This window comes from Gorilla gorilla, chromosome 18 (genome assembly GCF_029281585.2).
Source record: "Gorilla gorilla gorilla isolate KB3781 chromosome 18, NHGRI_mGorGor1-v2.1_pri, whole genome shotgun sequence".
NCBI lineage: Eukaryota > Metazoa > Chordata > Mammalia > Primates > Hominidae > Gorilla > Gorilla gorilla.
This window is the reverse complement of record NC_073242.2, coordinates 120261530-120286877: the sequence shown is the minus strand read 5'-3', so window position 1 is coordinate 120286877 and position 25348 is coordinate 120261530. Positions and strand designations below refer to the sequence as shown.

General features: G+C 52.1%; 1 protein-coding gene and 1 long non-coding RNA gene across 20 annotated transcripts; one reads left to right on the top strand and one right to left on the bottom strand.

Moving 5' to 3' along the window:
* On the bottom strand, positions 1 to 10101 carry CDK10 (cyclin dependent kinase 10). Of its 19 annotated transcripts, none has more exons than XM_055364566.2 (13): positions 9966 to 10101; positions 7410 to 7482; positions 6110 to 6181; positions 5190 to 5292; positions 4850 to 4931; positions 4336 to 4403; positions 3515 to 3567; positions 3359 to 3428; positions 2593 to 2652; positions 2037 to 2160; positions 1285 to 1424; positions 1010 to 1062; positions 1 to 760 (listed from the first exon to the last, which is right to left on the bottom strand). In XM_055364566.2, exons 3-13 carry the CDS (start codon positions 6126 to 6128, stop codon positions 663 to 665), a joined length of 870 nt encoding a protein of 289 aa, XP_055220541.1. In that variant the 5' UTR covers positions 6129 to 6181; positions 7410 to 7482; positions 9966 to 10101; the 3' UTR covers positions 1 to 662. The 19 variants fall into 19 exon arrangements, with proteins under 19 accessions (XP_055220541.1, XP_055220533.1, XP_055220530.1 ...); XM_055364558.2 differs by having other exon boundaries at positions 976 to 1062; positions 9928 to 10063; XM_055364555.2 differs by having other exon boundaries at positions 9928 to 10063.
* A 45-nt stretch (positions 10102 to 10146) lies between these two features.
* On the top strand, positions 10147 to 14522 carry LOC109023717 (uncharacterized). The gene is made up of 3 exons (XR_002003201.3): positions 10147 to 10279; positions 10908 to 11028; positions 14197 to 14522. It is a non-coding gene; the product is annotated as an uncharacterized lncRNA (long non-coding RNA).
* The last annotated feature ends 10826 nt before the right edge of the window (positions 14523 to 25348 follow it).

Sequence of the window (25348 nt, the reverse complement as noted above, 5' to 3'; positions counted from 1 at the left end):
TCTGTTAAGAAAGCTTTTATCCAACAAAAGCCTATAGCTTCGCTCAGCATCAGAGCCACGGCCTCCTGTTGGGTCCTCCATGTGGGGAGCAGGGATGCAGCTCAGCCTCCAGCCCAGGGCTCTCCTGGTAGTCTCGGGGTATCCTCAATTGTGGCTCCCACCCCATATCTTGTCCCTCTTGTCCTCATCTGGAGTCCTGCCAGGCCCACCTGGGGTCCCCACAGCCAACCCATGCACGCGACAGCCCCGGGCGACTGAGAGGGGATACGAAGGTCTTCTGGGCCCGCTCATCCCAGGCCAGCGTCCACCACAACCCAAAGACAGCGGGGGGACTGCACCCACCACTCCTCCCAAGAAGCAGTGGTTGCACATTTCCAGCATAGCGAGGAGGACCACATGAGACCCCTGCAGCCACGGATGGAGCCGCCAGACCTGCCCTTCCAGGGTGTACGGGCTGGGAGCCCCCCGGTGTCACCCGGCCTTTTTCTGGGGGCAGCAGTGGGTTCAGGGCAGACAGTGGGAGGAAGTCAGTGGAGGATGTTCCCAGCCAAGGGGATGAGCTGGATCCCGGGCGCCTGGTCAGCCTGGCTCGCGGCACCCTTCACAGACACCACTGATCGGACGACCTGGTGTGGGAATACAGGCGTGTGCCAGGCCCACCGTCAGGGTTTACAGCGCTTGCTCTGGCCCTCGGAGGTGGCTGGGGCGGCCCGCTTGTTGCGGTGGTGGGGAAAGGTCGGCATGAGCTCCGGCTCACAGGCTGCAGGGAGAAGGGTTCAGTGCTGGGCGGGGCAGGGCCCCAGATAGGAGGAGCAGGCCCAGGTCTGAGTCCAGCTCTGCCTCTGGACCTGGCCCTGGGCTGTCTGTGCCTCCACATGCCCCTGTCCTCTTACCCCAGAAAGGGTGTGTCATCAGTGAGGGCAGCAGGCCACTTCTCCACCACCCACCCCGGGCAAAACGGGTTCCCAGCCATACCCCACAGAGCGAGTCAGGAACCCTGCAGACTCACGTAGGGGCTTCTCCTTGAAATAGGAGCTCTCCAGGCAGTCCCCGGCCGTCGCCCTGGAGGAGGCAGCCTGCGTTAGTGCAACTCGTGAGTGCGGCTTCCTCACCTCCCACCCAGCTGAGCAGCCTGTGATTCAAATGCTCAAAGGAAGCCAGGTGGCCACTCCGAGCGGCTGTGCCTGGGGAGGGGCCTCTCCGCCGCAGTGAGGCTGGGCTCCGGGAAACGGTCTGGACAGTGTGGGTGGTGAGGGTCCCTGCCCCCCGTGCAGAGATCAGCACCTTTTCTTAGGGTCGTACATGAACAGGAAGTGCAGCAGGCGCAGCCCGGCCTCCGACAGCCATGGGAACTTGTGCTTCAGGTTGTTGTAGGGCTGCTTCCGGAGGCTGTACTGGCCGACCAGCGGCAGCTTGGAAAAGCCCTATGGGAGGCAGGAGCTGAGGCGCAGAGGGCGTGGGCACGGGCAGGGCTGTAGGCGCAGAGAGCGTGGGCACGGGCGGGGGCTGCGGGCGCAGAGGGCGTGGGCACGGGCGGGGGCTGCGGCGCAGAGGGCGTGGGCACGGGCGGGGGCTGCAGGTGCAGAGGGCGTGGGCAGGGGCGGGGGCTGAGGCGCAGAGGGCGTGGGCACGGGCTGGGGCTGCAGGTGCAGAGGGCGTGGGCAGGGGCGGGGGCTGAGGCGCAGAGGGCGTGGGCACGGGCTGGGGCTGCGGGCGCAGAGGGCGTGGGGAGGGGCGGGGGCTGCGGGCGCAGAGGGCGTGGGCAGGGGCGGGGGCTGAGGCGCAGAGGGGGTGGGCACGGGCGGGGGCTGCGGGCGCAGAGGGGGTGGGCAGGGGCGGGGGCTGCGGGCGCAGAGGGCGTGGGCAGGGGCGGGGGCTGCGGGCGCAGACGGCGTGGGAAGGGGCGGGGGCTGAGGCGCAGAATGCGTGGGCACGGGCGGGGGCTGAGGGCGCAGAGGGCGTGGGCAGGGGCGGGGGCTGCGGGCGCAGAGGGCGTGGGCAAGGGCGGGGGCTGCGGGTCTGCCCAGGACGCCCACCGGCCAGATGTTCTCACTGGGAGTGCCCAGCAGCTGCACGATCAAGTCGATCTGGTGGATCTCGGAAGTGCCGGGGAGAAGGGGCCTGTGCGCCAGCAGCTCGGCCAGTATGCAGCCCACAGCCCTGCAGAGAACAGCGGACCTCACTGCAGCCAGACGTCTGCTGACCCCGCCAGCGCGAGGAACAGAGGACCTGACTGCAGCCAGACCTCTGCTGACCCTGCCAGTGTGAGGCACGCTGGGTCAGGGACACTGTGAAAGACAGGCAGGGACCACTGGCTCCCCTCCTGGGCCCCGCAGGCCTCCCGGGGTGACAGGGGCAGGGGCAGGCGTGCCTCCTCCAGACCTCTGTGCTCCCGGCCTGAGAACAGTAAGCTAAGTTCTCACACCTCCTCCTGGGTTCCCAGGCTCAGGCCCACCTCCCTGGGAGTGGGAGGCTGGCAAAGACCCCACTGCACTCCTGCCCCTCCCCTAAGGCTGAGCTCAGGAACCACATGACCCGGCTCCTGTCCCAGCCCTTCCTGAGGCCCCAGGAGCGGTAACCGTATCTCCTCACCACATGTCGATGCTGGTGGTCTGCGTGGTGGTTCCCAACAGCAGTTCAGGGGCTCGGTACCTGCACACAGAAGCACCACCTCAATACGGCCAGCTCCTCTCCCCCAGCCCAGGCCTCCACAGGACACAGCCTCCCTGAGAGCCTGTGGTGGCCTGGAAACCTGTCCCAGCTTGGACCACCCTCTGCCCCAGGCCCTGCAGATCCAGGTGGCGCACACAGCAATGGCTGCCGGGGGCGAGAGCTGTCACGTGCAGCGGTGTCCTGAGAGTCGCAGGGACCATGGACCCTCAGCACACAGCCACACCAGCCACTACCAACCCGTTCTCAGATGGGGAGTACACGACACTGGGGTCCTGACCTGGGTCTGACCAACTCTGATATTCAGCCCTGGCTAAGCATGACCCTGTTCGGCTAAAAGTATCCAGGAGGAAGAACCAGGGAAAGCATGCAAGCTGCCTGTCCTTCAGTCCGTGAAGCAGCCTTCCCTCCAGAGATGGTTTCACGGCCACGGTGTGTTTCCAGCTCTCAAGGCGAGGTGTGTCTCATCTAGGCAGGCCCTTGACGCAACTGAGCCCGGCTCTCACCACTTTGTGGCACAGCCCTGCTGTGTCCCGGAGGCTGTCCTAGACCCAACGTTTCTGAGCGTGCACAGACCCTGTAGCTTAACATTCCCAAGGCCACTTGCAGCTTCAGCCTGACATCCCCAAGGAGACCTCCACCAGACAGGCCTGGTCCCCAGGGGCCACCATGCTTCAGAAGGACTTACCAGAGAGTGACCACCTTGGGGGTCATTGGCTTTACTGGGACACCATAGGCCCGGGCCAGGCCGAAATCCGCTGCAGCAGAAAGGGGAGTGTGTGTCACCAAGTGAGGGCTGACAAGCTGCCACCTAGGGACAGGGCCTGGCCCAAGTTGCACCCACCTGTCTTCACACAGCCCTTGTCGGTCATGAGCAAGTTGGAAACCTTCAGGTCCCTGTGATAGAAAAACAGTGGCACGTGGCTCCCAGAGGGCCACGGGGGCTGAGAGCTCCCCCACAGCACCGATGCCCGTAGACTTCCCGCACGTTTCCTCAGCTTTGGGCTTTTTAGTATCTTTTTTTTTTTTTTTTTTTTTGAGACGGAGTCTCACTCTGTTGCCCAGGCTGGAGTGCAGTGGCGCGATCTCAGCTCACTGCAAACTCCACCACACGGGATCACGCCATTCTCCTGCCTCAGCCTCCCGAGTAGCTAGGACTACAGGTGCCCGCCACCACGCCCGGCTCATATTTTTTTTTTGGTATTTTTAGTAGAGATGGGGTTTCACCGTGTTAGCCGGGATGGTCTCGATCTCCTGACCTTGTGATCCGCCCACCTCAGCCTCCCAAAGTGCTGGGATTACAGGCATGAGCCACTGTGCCCGGCCTAGTATCTTTATTATTATTTTTTTCATTAACTCGTACATGCTGTTGATGTTTGGACCTTTTAAAAATGGGAGTGCATGGCCGGGTGTGGTGGCTCCCACCTGTAATCCCAGCACTTTGGGAGGCCAAGGTGGGTGGATCACTTGAGCGCAAGTGTTTGAGACCAGCCTGGGCAACACAGAGAGACCCCTTCTCTATTTTAGAAAAAAACACAAATGGAGTGCGAGCAGCAGGCAGGCTGCTGCAGCTGGGAACCCTTGAGCTTTTAGTAACTCCACAGGAGCAGCAGAGTCAGGCCTCAGCCGAATTTGTGCTTCCAACTCTGCCTAGCTGTCACCCACCTGTGGATAATGAAGTTCCTGTGCAGATACTGGAGGCCCCGGAGCACCTGCAGCACGATGCACTTGACCTGTGCAGAGGGTCAGAGGTACCAGTCAGGGTGAGCCTGCAGGGAAGCCCAGCTGGGCCCTGCCACACCCACAATGGCCAGCAGGACTAGCAGTCCCAACAGCCCAGGAAACCAGTGCCCTCAGACAGCTCTTGGCCCCCGGGCTACCCGCTCCCAGCAGCCCAGGAAACCAGTGCCCTCAGAAGGCTCTCGGCCCCGGGGCTGCCTGCTCCCAACAGCCCAGGAAACCAGTGCCCTCACAAGGCTCTAGGCCCTGGGGCTGCCCGCTCCCAGCAGATGCCCCCACCACAGGAATTCCACCTCACTGAAGCTCGCTGAAACACTGGGAGGTGGAGGCAGAGGCAGCAGCAGCTCTGCAAGTCCCCAAGTGCCCTGTTTTGTTATAAATGTGCACCACAAGGGCCCGTGAAGCCCATTCCCCCACCCCAGGCCCCTCTGCCACGCACCTGGGCCTCCGAGAAGGGTGTTGGCATATTCTCCAGGAGGCTGGCCAGGTCCTGCTCACAGTAACCCATCACCAGGAAGATGCTGGAAGAAACAGAAGATGCATGCCACTCTCCGGCCTTCTCCTAAGGGGTGAAAGTGGAGCCTCCCCTGCTGCAGGAGGGGACATGGGCAGGACAACCTGTGTCCCCCTCAGACAATGGGCTGAGCCAGGCGGTGAGGTGGGGTCATCTCTTCTCTGACAACCTCATGCCCAGTGACCCTCAGTCCTCGCTCTGTGCAACACCTCTAGCCCGACACATGCTCCCTAGGGCCCGATGCACAGACCAGGAGACCACGTACCTCTCCAGGTGGCTCCCCACAACCACCTCCTTCAGCTCCACGATGTTTGGATGACGCAGGCGGAGCAGCAGTGTGATCTCCCGCAAGCTGCTGATGGGGATGCCTGGGGAGGGAGGCGGCCTCAGCGAGCCCCACCCCAGTGATGGCGGGGAAGCCCCAACCCCAGCCACTCTTGGGCTTCACGAACACCTGATAGCAGGTGCTGCAGTGTCCCCACCTCAGGGAGAATTGGGGCGACCCCAATAAGCATTTTTTTTTTTTGAGATGGAGTTTCACTCGTTGCCCAGGCTGGAGTGCAATGGCACCATTTTGGCTCACCGCAACCTCTGCCTCCCGGGTTCAAGCAATTCTCCTGCCTCAGCCTCCCTAGTAGCTGGGATTACAGGCATGTGCCACCAAGCCTGGCTAATTTTGTATTTTTAGTAGAGATGGGGTTTCTCCATGTTGGTCAGGATGGTCTCGAACTGCCGACCTCAGGTGATCCGCCTGCCTCGGCCTCCCAAAGTGCTGGGATTACAGGCGTGAGCCACCACGCCCGGCCCAATAAGCACTTTTAACTCTTCCTTGACCAAATACGAATCGGCACCTCTCTAAACACCGTGGACATCTATCTGGGGCATGGCAGGGCCCTGCCTGCACAGGCAGGTGCTGGGGGTGGAGGGGACAGCAGAGCTGAGCCTGCAGTGAGGTGGCCTCACCAGACAGGAGGGGGAGGAGGGGATGGAGACCACAGAGCCCTCCTGGCAGACAGCTGAGGCTGCGTGTGGACCTGGGGGTGATGTGCTGGGCCACACCAGAACCCTCCCAGAGGCCGCCCCCCCCTACAACCACCGTGCAGTCGCTCTGAGGAAACTTCAGGTAACTCACATCCTTCTGCCTCCTCCCAGTTTGAGGTCCCAACACCCCAATTTCCTGCTCACCATCCTTCTCCTTGTCCATCCGCACCTTCTTCAGCGCGACAATCTCATCTGTCTGGGTGTCCCGGGCCCGATCTGGAATGGAAACGCATTGGTGATGACATCATCTCGATGCCCCTCGTGGGCTCCCAGCGCTGCACGGGAGGCTCTCCCTGAGAAACAGGGGTCCCCATTCTTTCCTCTGACAACCTCATGCCCAGTGACACTCAGTCCCCACTCTGTGCAACACCCCTAGCCCGAGACGCGTTCCCCCTGGAGGGTTTCCTCATTTGAACTGGGCAGGGGGTGCCCAACTTTGTTCTGTGCTGGACCCTGGCCTCCAGCCACTCAGTTCTGTGGCTCCAGGCTCTCCATGTCCTCCTTAGCATGCAGATCACTGCTTTGTGCTCTCTTGTAATGTCCTAAAAGCAAATAAGGTACTCTATGCAGAAAAAAGCAAACCTTATTTTGTGTGAAGATGGCTCTACAAAACATCCTGCTAATGTGTGCAGCTTCCAGAATGACCTACGCCAATTTCACATCTGTTATAAGCTTCAGTTGTGTGTAGTGTTTTTGGTTTTTTTGAGACAGGGTCTCACTCTGTTGCCAAGGCTGGAGTGCAGTGGCGTGATCACAGCTCACTGCAGCCTCAAACTCCTAGGCTTGGCCGGGTGCGGTGGCTCACACCTGTAATCCCAGTGCTTTGGGAGGCTGAGGCAGGAGGATCATTTGAGCCCAGAAGTTCAAGACCAGCCTGGGCTACATAGGGAGATCCCATCTCTACCAAAAATTTAAAAATTAGCTGGGTGTGCTTATGCACTCTTGTGGTCCCAGATACTCAGGAGGCTGAGGTGGGAGGATCACTTGAGCCTAGGAGGTCGAGGCTGCAGTGAGCTATGATTATGCCACTGCACTCCAGTCTGGGCAATAGAGCAAGACCCATCTCAAAAACAAACAAAAAGAAAAAACACCTGGGCTCAGGTGACTTCTCCAGAGTTGCTGAGGTTATAGACATGAGCACCGTGTCCAGCTCCTGCTGCTTCTGGAAAGTTCTGTATTTTATTTCTCTAACAGGTCTGTCTACTCTGCAGTGACACATTTGGATTATGGGCATTAGCAACCGGATGCTTACGTTTATCCAGAAATGGTACAACGTCTGTGATAACTACATCAGGAATTGAAGTTCCTGAACAAGTTTCTGCCCTGTTTCAGAGCACAGGGTCTGAGTCCCTTCCAGCCCCAACATGGCTGCTGCTTCGACAATCTCGTCCCACACTGTCACAGCCACGAGCTGCGGCCACATGTCCTAGCCTTGGCCACTCACACACAATGCCGTAGGTACCCTCTCCAATGCGGTTCAGCTTCTCAAACTCCTTCACACTCCGGCATCGTCCCAGCTGAAACAGAAGGGTGTTGCCAGTGTGGAAATTTGGCAGCTGATGGAACAACTGAGGAAATTTCAAATGGAATTTGTACCAGGGAGCCCACTCATGTCTTGCTCACCAAACAGAAAGGCAACCACACGTTTGGGCTTTTTTTTTTCTTTCTTTGAGACTGAGTCTCGCTCTGTTGCCCAAGTTGGAGTGCAGTGGCAAGAACACGGTTCACTGCAACCTCTGCCTCCTGGGTTCAAGTGATTCTCCGGCCTCAGCCTCCTGAGTAGCTGGGATTACAGGCATGTGCCACCACAACCGGCTAATTTTCTATTTTTAGTAGAGACGGGGTTTCACCATGTTGGCCAGTCTGGTCTTGAGCTCCTGACCTCAAGTGATCTGCCTGCCTTGGCCTCCCAAAGTGCTGGGATTACAAGCGTGAGCCACTGTACCCGGCCTCTTGGGCTTTTCTGATGAGAAAAGGTGGTGACGATACTGGGCCAATGCTTTGAAAGAAATATGAGGCGGCCACTCAGATACTCCCTTTCAATCCTACATACAAAAATACATCTGTGGCAGAGGCTGCTGTCCCAGCATCCCTGTATCACTACCTCCTGGAAATTATGAAACGCTACCCAGTGGCATCTGGCCTTGGAATGTGAGCTGAAGAGACCGTGTGACTTCCAGGTGAAAGGAAGCTTTCACCTCTTCTCACCTCAGTGACGGGAAGAAAAAATGGAACCAGAATGCCTGACCCACCTGTGCAAAACAACTGCTTCTCTCCAGAATGTTAGGGGAGAGTGAAAAAAGGCATCATCTTGAGGCCCTGTATTTTGGGGTCTCTGAACTAGTAGTCTGTATCCTTCTCCATGGATCTAAGAAGCACATGTAGGCCGGGCGCAGTGGCTCACGCCTGTAATCCCAGCACTTTAGGAGGCTGAGGCGGGAGGATCACGAGGTCAGGAGATCTAGAGCACCCTGACTAACACGGTGAAACTCCGTCTCTACTAAAAATATGAAAAAATTAGCTGGGCGTGGTGGCGGGCGCCTGTAGTCCCAGCTGCTTGGGAGGCTGAGGCAGGAGGATGGCGTGAACCCGGGAGGTGGAGCTTGCAGTGAGCCGAGAATGCGCCACTGCACTCCAGCCTGGGTGACAGAATGAGACTCAAAAAAAAAAAAAAAAAAAAAAGCACACGTAGCAAGGTTTGAAACCTCACAGCCCCCATTTCCCGGCTTCCCTTCTCTTAACCCTCAGTCTCAAACCTGGGCTCAAGCAATCCTCCCACCTCAGCCTCCCAGATTGCTGAGATTACAGGTGTGAGCCACTGGCCGCATTTGTCCTCAGTCTGATTCCTTCCTGACACCTGGGGACCGAGTCAGAAGCATCTGGCCTGTCACTCACTGATGGCCTAGTCTCAACCTCCCTTTCCCGCCTTAATTCCCCTTCTCACATCCTCTGCTTGTGCTCTTCTGACACGCTTCTTATTTCTGGGTGTCCAAATCCTTGTCACACTTCCTGAACTCAAAGAAATGCCAGGCCAGGCTGGGGGCCGTGCCTCACGCCTGTAATTCCAGCACTTGGGAGGCCGAGGCAGGAAGATCACTTGAGCCCAGGAGGCTGACGATGCACTGAGCCGTGATCACGCCACTGCATTCCAGCCTGGGCGAGAGCGCTAGACCCTGTCTCAAAAAAACAACAAAAAAGGAAAGGCCAACTCACTACTTCACCCCAGAGTCCAGCACACGGCTCTCAATGCGGTGAGCGCCTGCTGCACGTCTGGATGAGGAAAGTGTGGCTCCTGTTGTCATCCAGCCACGATCTGTTAATGATTCTTACTGAACACGTGGCTTGGTCTCTCAGAGCACCAGCCAGCAGTTAAAACACAAACCAGCGGCCAAAGTTCAGGGCTCTCCGCCCCCACCAGCCGTGCACCTGGGCAACATCGCCCAACGCCCCGAGGCTCCCTCCTGGTCTCTGCAGAGGGAGGCACCGGCACCTCCGCAAGGGCCGCGCCCAGGGCTCGCGTGAAGCCGCCAGGCAGCGCTGGACCCCGCTCGATGCAGCCCAAGCCCAGCGGGAGCCTTCAAGCTCCAACTCGTCGCGGGTGTAAATTCTCCCCACAAACAAGTGGCTCGCGGCTCAGCCTGCAAAGCCCAGCTCGGGCGCTGAACCCAGCAGCGCCCGAGCTGGATCCCGGAGCCTGCTCTTCCCACGTCCCGGGCCCGTCTCTCCGCGGGCGCGAGGCATGCCTGAGCCCACCCCGGCCCCCCAGATCTCCGGGGACCGGCTGTCGGGGTCCCGAGCCCGCCCCGCCCCGGCTTCCGCCCCCGCCGCGGGGAACTCTGGGACTGTCGTTCCCGCCCGTGCCGGAAGCCTCGGCGCGGCAGCGCGACACGAGGCTCCCCAGACCCAGCCGAGCAGTGCCGCTAGCGAGGCGGGCGGAGCTGCCCGGGTGGCACCCCGCGCACCCTGTGTTCCGGAGGCACCGTGAAGAAGCCCTCCTTACGAATACACTTCAGACGGATCTGCTCGCACTCCAGATCTGCCTCCGCCATGCCGACCGCTGGCCCCCGCCTCTCTCGCGCGCAGGCGCAGACGCGGACGGCCCCGCGGCGCAGGCGCGAAAGCTCCTTCCCGGGCTTCCTCTCCTTAGCAACGGTTACCAAGAGACGCACCCGCGGGTCCGCCCTAGGCGCTGGGCTCCAGGGACCGGCTCCGACTGCTGCAGTTCGGGCCTTATTTTAGGGTGAAGCCCGGGCAGCCGACCCGCCTGCGCCGTAGTGGGAGGCCACGGCGATTATCCAGGTGAAGGTCTTCCAGGTGAGACGGGTTCCCCCAGGTAAGAAGGTCCTCCAGGTGGGAGTCCTTCATGTGGGGAGGTCCTCCAGGTGGGGGGGAGGGCCCCCCAGGTGAGGGGCCCTCCAGGTAAGAGAATCCTCTAGGTGGGGGAGTCCCCCAGGTGAAGGGCCCTCCAGGGGAGGGGGTCCCCCAGCTAAGAGGGTCCTCCAGTTGGGAGTCCTTCAGGTGGGGCGGTCCTCCAGGTGAGAGAGTCTTCCAGGTGAGAGGGTCCTCCAGGTTAGAGGTGAAGGTGAAGGTCCTCCAGGTGAGGGTCAGGTCACTTGGTCCAGGGATGTGGCTTCAGCAAGCATTTGGGTGCCTCCTCTGTGTTCAGGACATGGGCACTCCGGGAGACTGAAGGAAGCAAGTGGCAATGTCCATGCCGTCAAGTTCTGTGACAGAAATAAGCAGGAGCAAGTCAAAGACAGGAGAGAAGCTCTGTGAGGGGTGGCATTCAAGCTTAGCTTCTGGGCAGGAAAAGGCAGCTATGTCAGCATTCCCTAACAAGGTTTGGCAAAGTAGATACCTCCCCTCACTCATGGAAGACCTGACTTCCCAGGCTGGTAGAAGCTTCTCTCACAGGTACCTGCCTCTCCAATCTCTTTCACAGCCCAGCCCTGGAAGGTGGAAGAAGAAAAGTTGACATGGAATGTTTAGGAAGCACCGTTGGTCCAGGTCCAGGATCGGGGCAGCCAGCATGTCCTCTAATCTGGCTTCACTGCTGAAATCCAGTTGAGCAAGCAGGGCCCAAACCACTGCGAGACCAGCTCGGTCAGGCCCAAACCACTGCCCACTGCGGGACCAGCTCGCTCGGGCGCAAACCACTGCCCACTGCGGGACCAGCTCGGTCGGGCCCAAACCACTGCCCACTGAGAGACCAGCTTGGTCGGGTCCAAACCACTGCCCACTGCGGGACCAGCTCGGTCGGGCCCAAACCACTGCCCACTGCGGGACCAGCTCGCTCGGGTGCAAACCACTGCCCACTGCGGGACCAGCTCGCTCGGGCGCAAACCACTGCCCACTGAGAGACCAGCTCGGTCGGGCCCAAACCACTGCCCACTGCGAGACCAGCTCGGTCGGGCCCAAACCACTGCCCACTGCGAGACCAGCTCGGTCGGGCCCAAACCACTGCCCACTGCGGGACCAGCTCGGTCGGGCCCAAACCACTGCCCACTGCGGGACCAGCTCGGTCGGGCCCAAACCACTGCCCACTGCGGGACCAGCTCGCTCGGGCGCAAACCACTGCCCACTGCGGGACCAGCTCGGTCGGGCCCAAACCACTGCCCACTGCGGGACCAGCTCGGTCGGGCCCAAACCACTGCCCACTGCGGGACCAGCTCGGTCGGGCCCAAACCACTGCGCACTGTGGGACCAGCTCGGTGGTGGAGACCCTAACCCAGCGGCACTAGAGGAATTAAAGACACACACACAGAAATATAGGGTGTGGAGTGGGAAATCAGGGGTCTCACAGCCTTCGAAGCTGAAAGCCTCGAACAGAGATTTACCCACATATTTATTGACAGCAAGCCAGTGATAAGCATTGTTTCTATAGATTATAGATTAAAAGCATTTCTTACGGGAAATAAAGGGATGGCGCTGGCTAGTTATCTGCAGCAGGAGCACGTCCTTAAGGCACAGATCGCTCATGCTATTGTTTGTGGTTCAGGAACTCCTTTAAGCGGTTTTCCACCCTGGGTGTGCCAGGTGTTCCTTGCCCTCATTCCAGTGTGGGAGTCATGGCCATCACGAGCATGTCACAGTGCAGCAGAGATTTTGTTTATGGCCAGTTTTGCGGCCAGCTGATGGCCAGATTTGGGGGCCTGTTCCCAACAGCCCACAGCCAGACCTAGACTCCATTCAGATTGGTTTTGATCAGCACGTAGAAAATGGGGGAGTTGAGTGTGGTATAGAAAATGGGGGTGTTGGCCAGGCGTGGTGGCTCACGCCTGTAATCCCAGCACTTTGGGAGGCTGAGGCGGGTGGATCACGAGGTCAGGAGATAGAGACCATCCTGGCTAACACAGTGAAACCCCATCTCCACTAAAAAATACAAAAAATTAGGCAGGCATGGTGGCGGGTGCCTGTAGTCACAGCTACTCGGGAGGCTGAGGCAGGAGAATGGTGTGAACCCGCAGGGCGGAGCTTGCAGTGAGCCAAGATCACACCACTACACTCCAGCCTGGGCAACAGAGTGAGACTCTGTCTCAAAAAAAAAGAAAAAAGAAAAAAAGAAAATGCAGGTGTTGTGACCAGGCACAGTGGCTCATGCCTATAATCCCAACACTTTGGGAGGCCGAGGTAGGCAGATCACTTGAGGTCAGGAGTTCGAGACCAGCCTGGCCAACATGGTGAAACCCCGTCTCTACTAAAACTAACAAAATTAGCTGGGTGTGGTGGTGGTTGCCTGTAGTCCCAGGTACTCGGGAGGCTGAGGCAGGAGAATTGCTTGATCCCGGAAGGCGGAGGTTGCAGTGAGCCAAAATCGTGCCACTGCACTCCAGCCTGGGTAACAGAGTGAGACTTTGTGAAAGGAAGGAAGGAAGGGAGGGAGGGAGGAAAATAGAGGAAAGAAGAAAGAAAGAAAACAAAGAGCACGTGGAGAGAACAATCCTAGAAAACTGACGTAGGCTGTGTTCCTCTGAAGTCCATACACAGCAGGCAGGCGTGAAAGTGATTTATGTATATAAATAGGTACCATTATTCTCTTCTGAGGTTTAAGTTGTCTAGCTTTCGTTCGCAGAGCTTTAAGAAAAGCACAGCTTTGGCCTGGTGCGGTGGCTCATGCCTGTAATCCCAGCACTTTGGGAGGCCAAGGCCGGTGGATCATGAGGTCAGGAGTTCGAGACTAGCCTCGCCAACATGGTGAAACGCATCTCTACTAAAAATACAAAAAAATGAGCTGGCCATAGTGGTGCACACCAATAATCCCAGCTACTCGGGAGGCTGAGGCACGAGAATCACTTGAACCCAGGAGGCAGAGGTTGCAGTGAACTGATACCACGCCACTGCCCGGGTGACAGAGTGAGACCCTGTCTGAAAAAACAAATAAACAAACAAAAAAAGACAAAATAATAAAAGTTGAAAAACCTTAGGCAAGGCTAGAATCTAATAACAGGTATACTATAGTTTATTTTGAAACATAATTTTTCTCTCTCTAGTCTCCTATTTTTACCAAACTGAAATCAGGTAGTACTGATTTGTTTTCAAAATAAGTTTTAGTCTTATTGTACTTGGCCTGGTTATTTGTATAAACTGTAGCAAGAATAAATATTTACCATGTAGGCTTTTTTTTTTTTTTTTTTTTGAGACGGAGTCTTGCTCTGTTGCCCAGGCTGGAGTGCAGTGGTGCGATCTCAGCTCACTGCAAGCTCCGCCTCCCGGGTTCACGCCATTCTCCTGCCTTAACCTCCCGAGTAGCTGGGACTACAGACGCCCACCACCACGCCCGGCTAATTTTTTTTGTACTTTTAGTAGAGATGGGGTTTCACCGTGTTGACCAGGATGGTTGCAATTTCCTGACTTCGTGATCTGCCCGCCTTGGCCTCCCAAAGTGCTGGGATTACAGGCGTGAGCCACCGCGCCCGGCCACAAAAATTGTATCATTGAGAAAATTATGCCAATTGGGGAAGATCTGATCTAGCCAAACCCCCTTTGACCTTTAGCCTTCAAGCTGCCTTCAGTTATTCTTGGGCTAGCTTTGGGAGACGTTTATAGTTTACATGATAATAGCCCCTCCCCAAAACTCAACTGTATTTGTAAAACTAATGAGGGGCCACGAGGCTAGGGAGAGGAGAGGAGCCTAAATTTTGCTAAGATGTAGACATAAACAATTATCAGCCATTATTCCAGAGGTCCTGCAGATAACAATGCTATTGTAACCTAAGATTGGCCTTTTGCAGTACCTCGCAAGGGTTTTTTGCATGTCTGATACCTACGGCTCCAACAGGACCCACTGACTGATGATGGCTCCACCTGGACCTGCCAACTACTCCTGTAGCCCCACCCAGAAGCGGTTCAGCACACGGGAGGATCCTGTCTCACACCCTACGATGGCCCCTCGCCCCCCGCAACCCATCAGCAGCAAGCACCCACTGCCAAGCTACCCCACCCCTTCCCCCAAACTACCTCTGGAAAACCCTAGTCCCCAAATTCTTGGGGAGACTGATTTCAGTAATCATCAAATTCTGGTCTCCCATTCACTTGTCTCTGTGTGAATTAAACCCTTTCTCTATTGCAGTTTCCCTACCTTGATACACTGGCTCCATCTGGGCAAGAATCCACTGGGTAGATACAGTATGAAGCCAGTTTTCCCAAGGGCTTTGATGGGCACTATAGGTCAACTTTGATTCCTTAAAGCAGTCTATTTATATTTGAAAGCATGCCATTCCAGTCAAAGCCTTGGTAAAATATGCAGTGTCTCTATGTCCTATTACAAGAGAAAACAGATTGTTACTGCACGTGCACACATCATTATATTGACATTAGAATACAAATAGGGGAAGGGAGAGGGAAAAGTTTTTTTTTTTTTTTTTAATAGTGCTCACAGATAGTTCCCAATTTTTGGAGAAATCAGAAAGAAATATGCTACTTAAGCAAAATATAAAAAACAAAAAAGAAAACAGAAATATGTTCCAAATCTTCCTCACAGGAGTGTACTTTACTCAATTGCTAAAAGCTGCAAATAGCTCAAAGTTAAAAAAGTTACTGGCCGGGCACGGTGGCTCACGCCTGTAATCCCAGCACTTTGGGAGGCTGAGGCAGGCAGATCAAAAGGTCAGGAGATCGAGACCATCCTGGCTAACACGGTGAAACCCCGTCTCTACTAAAAATACAAAAAATTAGCCGGGCAAGGTGGTGGGCGCCTGTAGTTCCAGCTACTTGGGAGGCTGAAGCAGGAGAATGGTGTGAACCCGGGAGGCGGAGCTTGCAGTGAGCCGAGATGGCACCACTGCACTCCAACCTGGGCGACACAGTGAGATTCTGTCTCAAAAAAAAAAAAAAAAAAAAAAAAGTTTTCTTGGTTCTGAAAGAACAGAAAGAATCAGTAATGTTTTAAGCAAAAACATAAAAAGATTATTTCAGTCTTACATTAGTTTAGTCCATAAAATTAACTCTCGTTTTGCCCAATATTGGATGAACAATCCTCACGAATATAGCAGCTCTCAATGAGAGTCTTGGAAGTTTTTTGCTCTATTCCAATGGCACAATCTCAAAAGTGATCAGAAACTTACATTGAAGAGTACCTCGGAGTTCTATAGCTGATTATAAACTGCTCTGTGAAAGGATCAAAGTAAAACAACAATTGTGGATGACAAAAGTCTTAGAACAGCCACAGTTAAAGACATAATTGAGGCCGGGCACAGTGGCTCATGCGTGCAATCCCAGCACTTTGGGAGGCCAAGCAGGGCAGATAACTTGAGGTCAGGAGTTTGAGACGAGCCTGATCAACATGGTGAAACCATGTCTCTACTAAAAAAATGCAAAATTAGCCAGGCATGGTGGTGTACACCTGTAATCCCAGCTACTTGGGAGGCTGAGGCAGGAGAATTGCTTGAACCCAGGAAGTGGAGGTTGCAGTGAGCCAAGATCGCGCCATTGCACTCCAAGCCTGGGCAACAAAAGCAAAACTCTGTCTGGAAAAAAAAAAAAAGAAACCCCGTCTCTATTAAAAATACAAAAATTATCTGGCCGTGGTAGCATGCGCCTGCAGTCCAGCTACTCTGGAGGCTGAGGTACGAGAATAGCTTGAACCTGGGAGGCAGAGGTTGCAGTGAGCCAAGATTGTACCACTGCACTCCAGCCTGGGCCACAGAGCAAGACTCTGTCTCAGAAAAAAGAAAAAAAAAAGACATAATTGACAAGCAAATTTGGTTACTTATGTGGCATAAAACAATTTTACATAATAATCATAATTACTACTAATACCATATACTAAGATGTATCAGAATCACAGGCATCTCATACAATTTTGGAACACACACTAACAACACATTTATATAAATATAATCCCAAGAAAAACACCATTTCACCTTTAACAATGCTTCCTGTATGATTTCATTATACCAAATAAGCCATATATCTCTTTTTGGACTTCAGGGGACCTAATATCAAAAAATTGCCAGGTGTGGCAGCTCACACCTGTAATCCTAGCACTGTGGGAGGCCGGGCGCGGTGGCTCACGCCTGTAATCCCAACACCTTGGGAGGCCGGGCGCAGTGGCTCACGCCTGTAATCCCAGCACTGTGGGAGGCCGAGGCAAGTGACTCACACCTGTAATCCCAGCACTTTGGGAGGCTGAGGCAGGTGGATCATGAGGTCAGGAGATGGAGACTATCCTGGCTAACACAGTGAAACCCTGTCTCTACTAAAAAATACAAAAAAATTAGCTGGGCGTGGTGGCAGGCGCCACTACTCTTGAGTAGTCCCAGCTACTCAAGAGACTGAGACAGGAGAATGGTATGAACCCGGGAGGCGGAGCTTGCAGTGAGCTGAGATCGCGCCACTGCACTCTAGCCTTGGTGACAGAGCAAGACTCTATCTCAAAAAGAAAAAAATATATAAAAATTAGCCAGGTATGGTGGCGGGCACCTGTAGTTCCAGCTACTTGGGAGGCTGAGGCAGGAGAATCGCTTGAACCTGGGAGGTGGAGGTTGCAGTGAGCCGAGATTGTGCCACTGCACTCCAGCTGGGGCAACAGAGTGAGACTCCATCAGACACACACACACACAAAAATTAATGAGGACTGAAGAAAGAATTTGATTTTGGAAAGTTTGTCAAATATAAAAAGTGTTTTGTTTTGTTTTTTGTTTTTATTTGAGACAGAGTCTCGCTCTGTTACCCAGGCTGGAGTGCAGTGGTGCAATCTTGGCTCACTGCAAGCTCTGCCTCCCGGGTTCACGCCATTCTCCTGCCTCAGTCTCCCAAGTAGCTGAGACTACAGGCGACTGCAACCACGCCCAGTTAATTTTTTGTATTATCAGTAGAGACAGGGTTTCACCATGTTAGCTAGGATGGTCTTGATTTCCTGACCTCTTGATTCGCCCATCTCGGCCTCCCAAACTGCTGGGATTACAGGTGTGAGCCACTGTGCCTGGCCTAGAAAAAGTTTTAAAACAGTTGCTATCACTAAATAGGATCACAGGTCATTGTAAAATAAGTCATTCACTTAGCCACAGTGATAACTCACAGATTTCTCTTTTTTTATTTTCTTATTTTTTTTTCTGTTTTTACCTTTCCTATGGTGCTGAGATAACTCAAAGATTTCAAAAAAAAAATGTAGAAACCTTTATTCTTTGAGGGAATTTCTCAAAAGGTAAAGACAGCATAAGGCCAATTAAATCTCTCTAAAATTTTATAAACAAATCTATTAAATTGTAATCATCTTGACCATAAGATATAATTTTCAGGCTGGGTGTGGTGGCTCATGCCTGTAATCCTAGTACTTTGGGAGGCCAAGGAAGGCGAATCACTTGAGGTCAGGAGTTCAAGACCAGCCTGACCAACATGGCAATACCTCATCTTTCCTAAAAATACAAAAAGTAGCCAGGCGTGGTAGTGTGCGTCTGTGATCCCAGCTACTTGGGAGGCTGAGCCAGGAGAATTGCTTGAACCTGGCAGGTGGAGGCTGCAGTGAGCCAAGATCACACCACTGCACTTCAGCCTGAGTGACAGAACAAGACTCCATCTAAAAAAAATATATATATATATATGCATATATATATATATACACGTATATATATATACATATATATACACACATATATATACATATATACGTATATATGTATATATATACACACATATATATACACACACATATATATATATACATATATATATATATATGTATATATAGAGCCATAAGGCCGGGTGCGGCGGCTCACACCTGTAATCCCAGCACTTTGGGAGGCCGAGGCAGGTCGATCACCTGAGGTCAGGAGTTTGAGACCAGCCTGGCCAACATGGAGAAACCACGTCTCTACCAAAAATACAAAAATTAGCCAGGCATGGTTGTGGGCGCCTGTAATCTCAGCTACTTGGGAGCCTGAGCCAGAAGAATTGCTTGAACCTAGGAGGCAGAGGTTGCAGTGAGCTGAGATCACACCACTGTACTCCAACTTAGGCAACAAGAGCGAAACTCTGTCTCAAAAACAAAAAAGATAATTTCCATAAACATTTTTATAACTTTTTTTTAAATTAAAGAGTGGGTTAATGCTCCAAGAAAGCCTTGTTAATCTGACATAGGCCAAAATTGCACCACTGTACTCCAGCCCAGACAACAAAGCGAGACTCCATCTTAAAAAAAAAAAAAAAAGCTTTTTACAAACTTTATCAAAACTTACACAAACCATTTATGATATACTTGGACTTCCTGTTTTATCCTGAACATCCCTCTTTCCAAAATAACTAGCCATTTTAGAACAACAATTTACCATACAAGATTGTTTCTCATATGAAATTATTTTCCTTTTAACTTTTCATACTAAAAATATCTCCTTATAACTATCTTTACATCTGTAATTATTTATTTATTTAAAATAAATTTTTTTTTTGAGATGGAGTCTCACTCTGTTGCCCAGGCTGGAGTGCAGTGGCGCAGTCTCGGCTCACTGCAAGCTCCACCTCCCGGATTCATGCCATTCTCCCGCCTCAGCCTACTATAAAAATATTTTTTTAAAATTAGCCAGGCTGGGCGGATCACAAGGTCAGGAGATCAAGACCATCCTGGCTAACACAGTGAAACCCCATCTCTACTAAAAATACAAAAAATTAGCTGGGCGTGGTGGCAGGCGCCTGTAGTCCCAGCTACTCAGGAGGCTGAGGCAGGAGAATGGCGTGAACCCGGGAGGCGGAGCTTGCAGTGAGCGGAGATAGCACCACTGCACTCCAGCCTGGGCGACAGAGCGAGACTCTGTCTCAAAAAAAAAAAAAAAAAAAAAAATTAGCCAGGCATGGTTGCGGGCACCTATAATCCCAGCTACTTGGGAGGCTGAGGTGGGAGAATAGTTTGAACCTGGGAGGCGGAGATTGCGGTGAGCCGAGATCACGCCATCATTGCGTTCGAGCTTCTCAAAAAAAAAAAGAAAAAGGAAAGAAAACTGTGATAGTCTTCATTTAAAGTTATTTCTCTGTTAACCATTTTCTTTTTTTTTTTTTTTTCTGAGATGGAGTTTTGTTTTGCTCTTTTTGCCCAGGTTGGAGTACAATGGTGTGATCTTGGCTCACCGCAACCTCCGCCTCCTGGGTTCAAGCAATTCTGCTGCCTCAGCCTCCCAAGTAGCTGGGATTACAGGCACCCGCCACCATGCCCAGCTAATTTTTGTATTTTTAGTAGAGACGGGGTTTTACCATGTTGGCCAGGCTGGTCTTGAATTCCTGATCTGAGGTGATCTGCCCACCTCGGACTCCCAAATTGCTGGGATTACAGGCGTGACCCACCATACCTAGCCTAACCATTTTTATAGCCTGTGAATTTTAGGTGTTTACCTAAGTAAGAACCTTATGGTTAAATAAATGTTCCTCTTTTTTTTTTTTTTTGCCAGCAACTCAGGATTTATCTCTTTCCATTAAACAATATTAAATGCCTTATTTATCAAAAAATTAGTCAAACATAATTCCCTTTTGTGTTGCAAGCCTTATAACCCTCATGCCAAATTTTGAGAACTTACAGTATCTCGTAATGATAAATATTGAACTCCTTTACCAATAAATCTAAACAATAATGTATGTTGACAATTCTGAAGACATTTCTATTTTATTTTACCAATAATTTTAAAACTAGCTTATTTTTTAAGGATTTACTTAAGTCACATGAACCTGAAAAAGCATTTGGGCTTAAAGTTTCTATGTTTCTGGCCAGGCATGGTGGCTCACACCTGTAATCCCAGCACTTTGGGAGGCCGAGGCAGGCGGATCACGAGGTCAGGAGATCGAGACCATCCTGGCTGACACGGTGAAACCCCGTCTCTACTGAAAATACAAAAAATTACCCGGGCGTGGTGGCGGGCTCCTGTAGTCCCAGCTACTCAGGAGGCTGAGGCAGGAGAATGGTGTGAACACTGGAGGCGGAGCTTGCAGTGAGCGGAGATCGTGCCCCTGCACTCCAGCCTGGGTGACAGTGCAACATTCTGTCTCCAAAAAAAAAAAAAAAAAAAGTTTACATTTTTCTGCTACAGTGTTTAAGTGCTTTTTTTTCCTTTAACCCAATTAATTAAAACTCTTTTATATATTTTTGGTAGTGAAACATTGTATACATGACTCATAGATACATAGATGCATTCGACACACAGAAGATGCATAAGACCCCTTCTTTTTTTTCTACTATTTTAAACTTACAATTTCTTTCTTTCAATCCATTTTTTTTTTTTTTTGAGTTGGAGTCTCACTCTGTCACCCAGGCTGGAGTACAGTGGCACAGTCTCAACTCACTGCAACCTCCACCTCTTGGGTTCAAGAGATTCTCCTGCCTCAGCCTCCTGGGTAGCTGGGACTACAGGCACCTGCCACCATGCCTGGCTAATATTTGTATTTTTTTTTTTTTTTTTAAGATGGAGTTTCACTCGTTGCCCAGGCTGGAGTACAATGGCGCAATCTCAGCTCACTGCAACTTCCGCCTCCCAGGTTCAAGCGATTCTCCTGCCTCAGCCTCCCAAGTAGCTGGGATTACAGGTACGTGCCACCACACCCAGCTAATTTTTGTATTTTTAGTAAAGATGGGGTTTTACCAACTTGGCCAGGCTGGTCTTGAACTCCTGACCTCAAGTGATCCGCCTGCCTTGGCCTCCCAATGTGTTGGGATTACAGGCGCGAACCATTGCGCCCGGCCTAAACTTCCAGTTTCTTGATAACCTGTTTCATTGTCTTAGGCAATTTTCAGCTTGATAGCCCTAAATTGACATACCAAAGGAAGAACTCTTAGGTGAAAAATCAGATAGCAAAATTTACATCTCAAAATACAGAGGGAGAGTCTGGGTGTGTTAGAAAGACATTAAAAATGAATGCTACCTGTAATCCCAGAACTTTGGGAGGCCGAGGCAGGCAGATCATGAGGTCAGGAGTTCAAGACCAGCCTGACCAACATGGTGAAACCCTGTCTCTATTAAAAATACAAAAATTAGGCCGGGCGCAGTGGCTCACGCCTGTAATCCCAGCACTTTGGGAGGCCAAGGCAGGCGGATCATGAGGTCAGGAGATTGAGACCATCCTGGCTAACACGGTGAAACCCCGTCTCTGCTAAAAAATACAAAAAATTAGCTGGGCGTGGTGGCGGGCGCCTGTAGTCCCATCTACTGCGGAGGCTGAGGCAGGAGAATCGCTTGAACCCGGGAGGTGGAGGTTGCAGTGAGCTGAGATCGTGCCATTGTACTCCAACCTGGGCAACAAGAGAGAATACTCTGTCTCAAAAAAAAAAAAAAAAAAAAAAAATTAGCTGGGTGTGGTGGCAAGCACCTGTATTCCCAGCTACTTGGGAGGCTGAGGTAGGAGAATCGCTTGAACCCGGGAGGCGGAGGTTGCAGTGAGCTGAGACTGTGCCACTGCACTCTGGCCTAGTGACAGAGTGAGACTCTGTCTCAAAAAAAAAAAAAAGGGGGGGTGACACTGTAACACACTCCCACTCACCAGACCGCAGGCGGGGGGAACAATCGAGCTGTGACACCCTTGGGGCTCTGCCGTTCCTGGCATCTCCACGTTTTGGGCGCCACCACATTCCCCTTGTCCAGACTCCAGTGCTCAAGGCAGAAGCGGGTTGCGGCGTGCGCATGCGCACTCCAGCCATGGGCTGAGGGCGGATCCCACGGCCGGGCTAGGTGGGCGGGGTACTCCAGGGCCAACCCTGGAGCCCAGGAGACCCGGGAAGGGGCACCACCGGCCACAGAGGCCTCCAGCTAGAGAAGCAGCACCCCAAAAAGTCCTGTGTCAACTGTTTTAGTAAAAAAAAATCAGGTAACACAATACAATAGCAAGCAATTTAAGATCTGAGAGGAAAGCGTCTGTTTCCACTCTTGGAGTTCCATAAGAAAAACAGAAGTTTCTCCCCAAAAAGGAGTCTGGTGCCTTCTTTTCTACACAGGGGTCTGTATATGTGTATGTGGCATACGGACTTAATTAAGCTACTATGTTGGAATATGTCCGATATTAGCTTTTAGTTAAGTTTACTTTTGACCATTAAGCCCTTTTAAAAATCCTCTTGGCTGGGCGCAGTGGCTCACGCCTGTAATCCCAGCAGTTTGGGAGGCCAAGGAGGGTGGATCACAAGATCAGGAGTTCATGACCAGCCTGGTCAAGGTGGTGAAACCCCGTCTCTACTAAAAATGCAAAAATTAGCCAGGTGCGGTGGCAAGTGCCTGTAATCCCAGCTACTTGGGAGGCTGAGGCAGGAGAATGGCTGATCCTGGGCGGCAGAGGTTGCAGTGAGCCGAGATCGCGCCACCGCACTCCAGCCTGGGCGACAGAGTGAGACTCCGTCTCAAAAAAAAAGAAAATCCTTTTAAATCTTTAAATCTCACTACCTGATTTCAGCTGGGACAAACTGCTGACATTTCAAAAGTAACACAAATTTCAAACCAGAAAGGATGTAGGAACCAAACCCGGGCTGTCCTGGTGGAAAAATGGCGGACTCTACCTTCCGAACTGCAGCGTGAGGTGATGGCACTTAGTCTTCGAGTGTGGCTTGGCTGGAAAAAGGTGGCCTCGTTATGCAAATAAAGCCCATCAGGTGGTCAAAATCTTTTTTCCCTTTTTCTGGCTTTTTTTCCTTTTTCCCAGCTGTGGGAATTCAGCTAATTCAGAAGCTTGTTTCCCACAACTTGGAAGTTTGCTTCAGATTTGACCAAGTCTAACAGAATTCGTCAAATCCAACGGGAAAAAGACTGAAACAGCAAAAGTAGCAAACACAGAAACAAATAAACAAAAAGCAGTTAAGCAAAACAAACAATCCCACAATTTATACACTTACTGAGCATGCTAATAGTAAGAAGTTAAGACCAGCCAGTCGTTAATGTTAGCTTTAGTCATTAAGGAGAACTTCCAAGACAGAACCCCAATTCAGCTACTTACCTATGAATGGGGCCCAGGCTTTAGACTGCTCTCCCCCATCGTGGAATCAGGAAAAACTCGAGTTGTTTCCGAGCTGAAACTCCAGGGAAGTCTCCTGCTCCCCATCATCACGGAAGCAGGAAAACTCGCCTTCTTTGTTGGAAGCAAGTAAAACACCGGAAAAGGGAAAGGCATTGTGCGCAAAATAAACTTTCGACCTCAACCAAGTTTCGGAGATCAGAGATTCTCTGGAGGGTGGCGGGGCTCCCGGATCTCAGCAAATTGTCCTACTGTCCTGAGCAATAAAGAAGGCCCAAACTGGTCCTAAGCACCAGGAGGAAACCTGCCAAAGGGCAGGGCCACCTCCACTCTGAGTCTCTGCATGGTGGCCAATTTGTAAGCCAACAAGTACCTGAGACAGGTCTCAGCCACCTTAGAGGTTTATTAGGCCAAGGTTAAGGATGTGCGCGTGAGAGTGAACTCTGTACCTTCCTCCAAAGATGACGTTGAGGGCTTCAGTATTTCAAGGGGAGGAGCTGGAGGGGAAGGAGGGCGGGCGTGGACACATCCTTGAATCCACAAGACAAAAGGAGTCAATGATGTATTTGTCTCGTGGTCAGTAAATTGGCACTTCACCCACTTTTTGATGGAGTGGGTGAAGGATACGAACAGATACTTCTCTAAAGAAGACATTTATGCAGCCTACAGACACATGAAAAAATGCTCATCATCACTGGCCATCAGAGAAATGCAGATCAAAACCACAATGAGATACCATCTCACACCAGTTAGAATGGCGATCATTAAAAAGTCAGGAAACAGGTGCTGGAGAGGATGGGGAGAAATAGGAAGACTTTTACACTGTTGGTGGGACTGTAAACTAGTTCAACCATTGTGGAAGACAGTGTGGCGATTCCTCAGGGATCTAGAACTAGAAATACCATTTGACCCAGCCATCCCATTACTGGGTATATACCCAAAGGATTATAAATCATGCTGCTATAAAGACACATGCACACATGTTTATTGCGGCACTATTCACAATAGCAAAGACTTGGAACCAACCCAAATGCCCATCAGTGATAGACTGGATTAAGAAAATGTGGCACATATACACCATGGAATACTATGCAGCCATAAAAAAGGATGAGTTCATGTCCTTTGCAGGGACATGGATGAAGCTGGAAACCATCATTCTCAGCAAACTATCGCAAGGACAAAAAACCAAACACCGCATGTTCTCACTCACAGGTGGGAACTGAACAATGAGAACACTTGGACACAGGAAGGGGAACATCACACACTGGGGCCTGTCGTGGGGTGGGGGGAGGGGGGAGGGAAAGCATTAGGAGAAATACCTAATGTTAAATGACGAGTTAATGGGTGCAGCACACCAACATGGCACATGTATGCATATGTAACAAATCTGCACGTTGTGCACATGTACCCTGAAACTTAAAGTATAATAATAAAAAAAAAAATTTGGCACTTCACAGAAGGTGAACAGAGTAGCTACCTATGGAGAAACTTTAACTTTTTATTGGTAGCTCTCTGCTTAGGAACAAAAAGGAAGCAGTTTCTTGGGTGACTCATCTTTCAGCTTATTTTTTTTTTCTTTTGGCAGAGTGAAATTAGGGCCCCAAGTTTTGATTGGCCTTTCACAATTCCTAAGGCTCTGCGTATGTGTGTATATACTACATAGGCCTGTATGGATTAGAAATTGTATGTGTGTGGCAGGCAGCAGGCTCCCTCCCGCTGCCACCTGAGAAGTCTGTGTCCAGGACTCTGGTGGACACCCCTGGCTCCACTGGCCACTGAAGCAAGCCAATGGGAGATCACATGGAAAGCCTGCTGGCCAGACTAGAAACTAACAAAGCTAACACACTGTCACTAAATGCATCAGGCTTCCACACAGGGCATGGCATTCTCAACACGGGGAAAGTCTAGCCTGAGCTGAGGGTTGCTGCAGAGGAGCAGTCACATGAGATAACTTGTCTCATGCCGTTGTGTTCAGGT

Excerpts from the sequence above, each read along its gene's own strand:
- CDK10 (XM_055364555.2), bottom strand. The coding sequence starts at position 10,014 with ATGGCGGAGGCAGATCTGGAGTGCGAGCAGATCCGTCTGAAGTGTATT. Across the intron at positions 5,293-6,109 it reads GATGGACAAGGAGAAGGATG|GCATCCCCATCAGCAGCTTG; the intron begins GTGAGCAGGAAA and ends CTCCCTCCCCAG. Across the intron at positions 3,568-4,335 it reads AGGAACTTCATTATCCACAG|GGACCTGAAGGTTTCCAACT; the intron begins GTGGGTGACAGC and ends TTTCTATCACAG.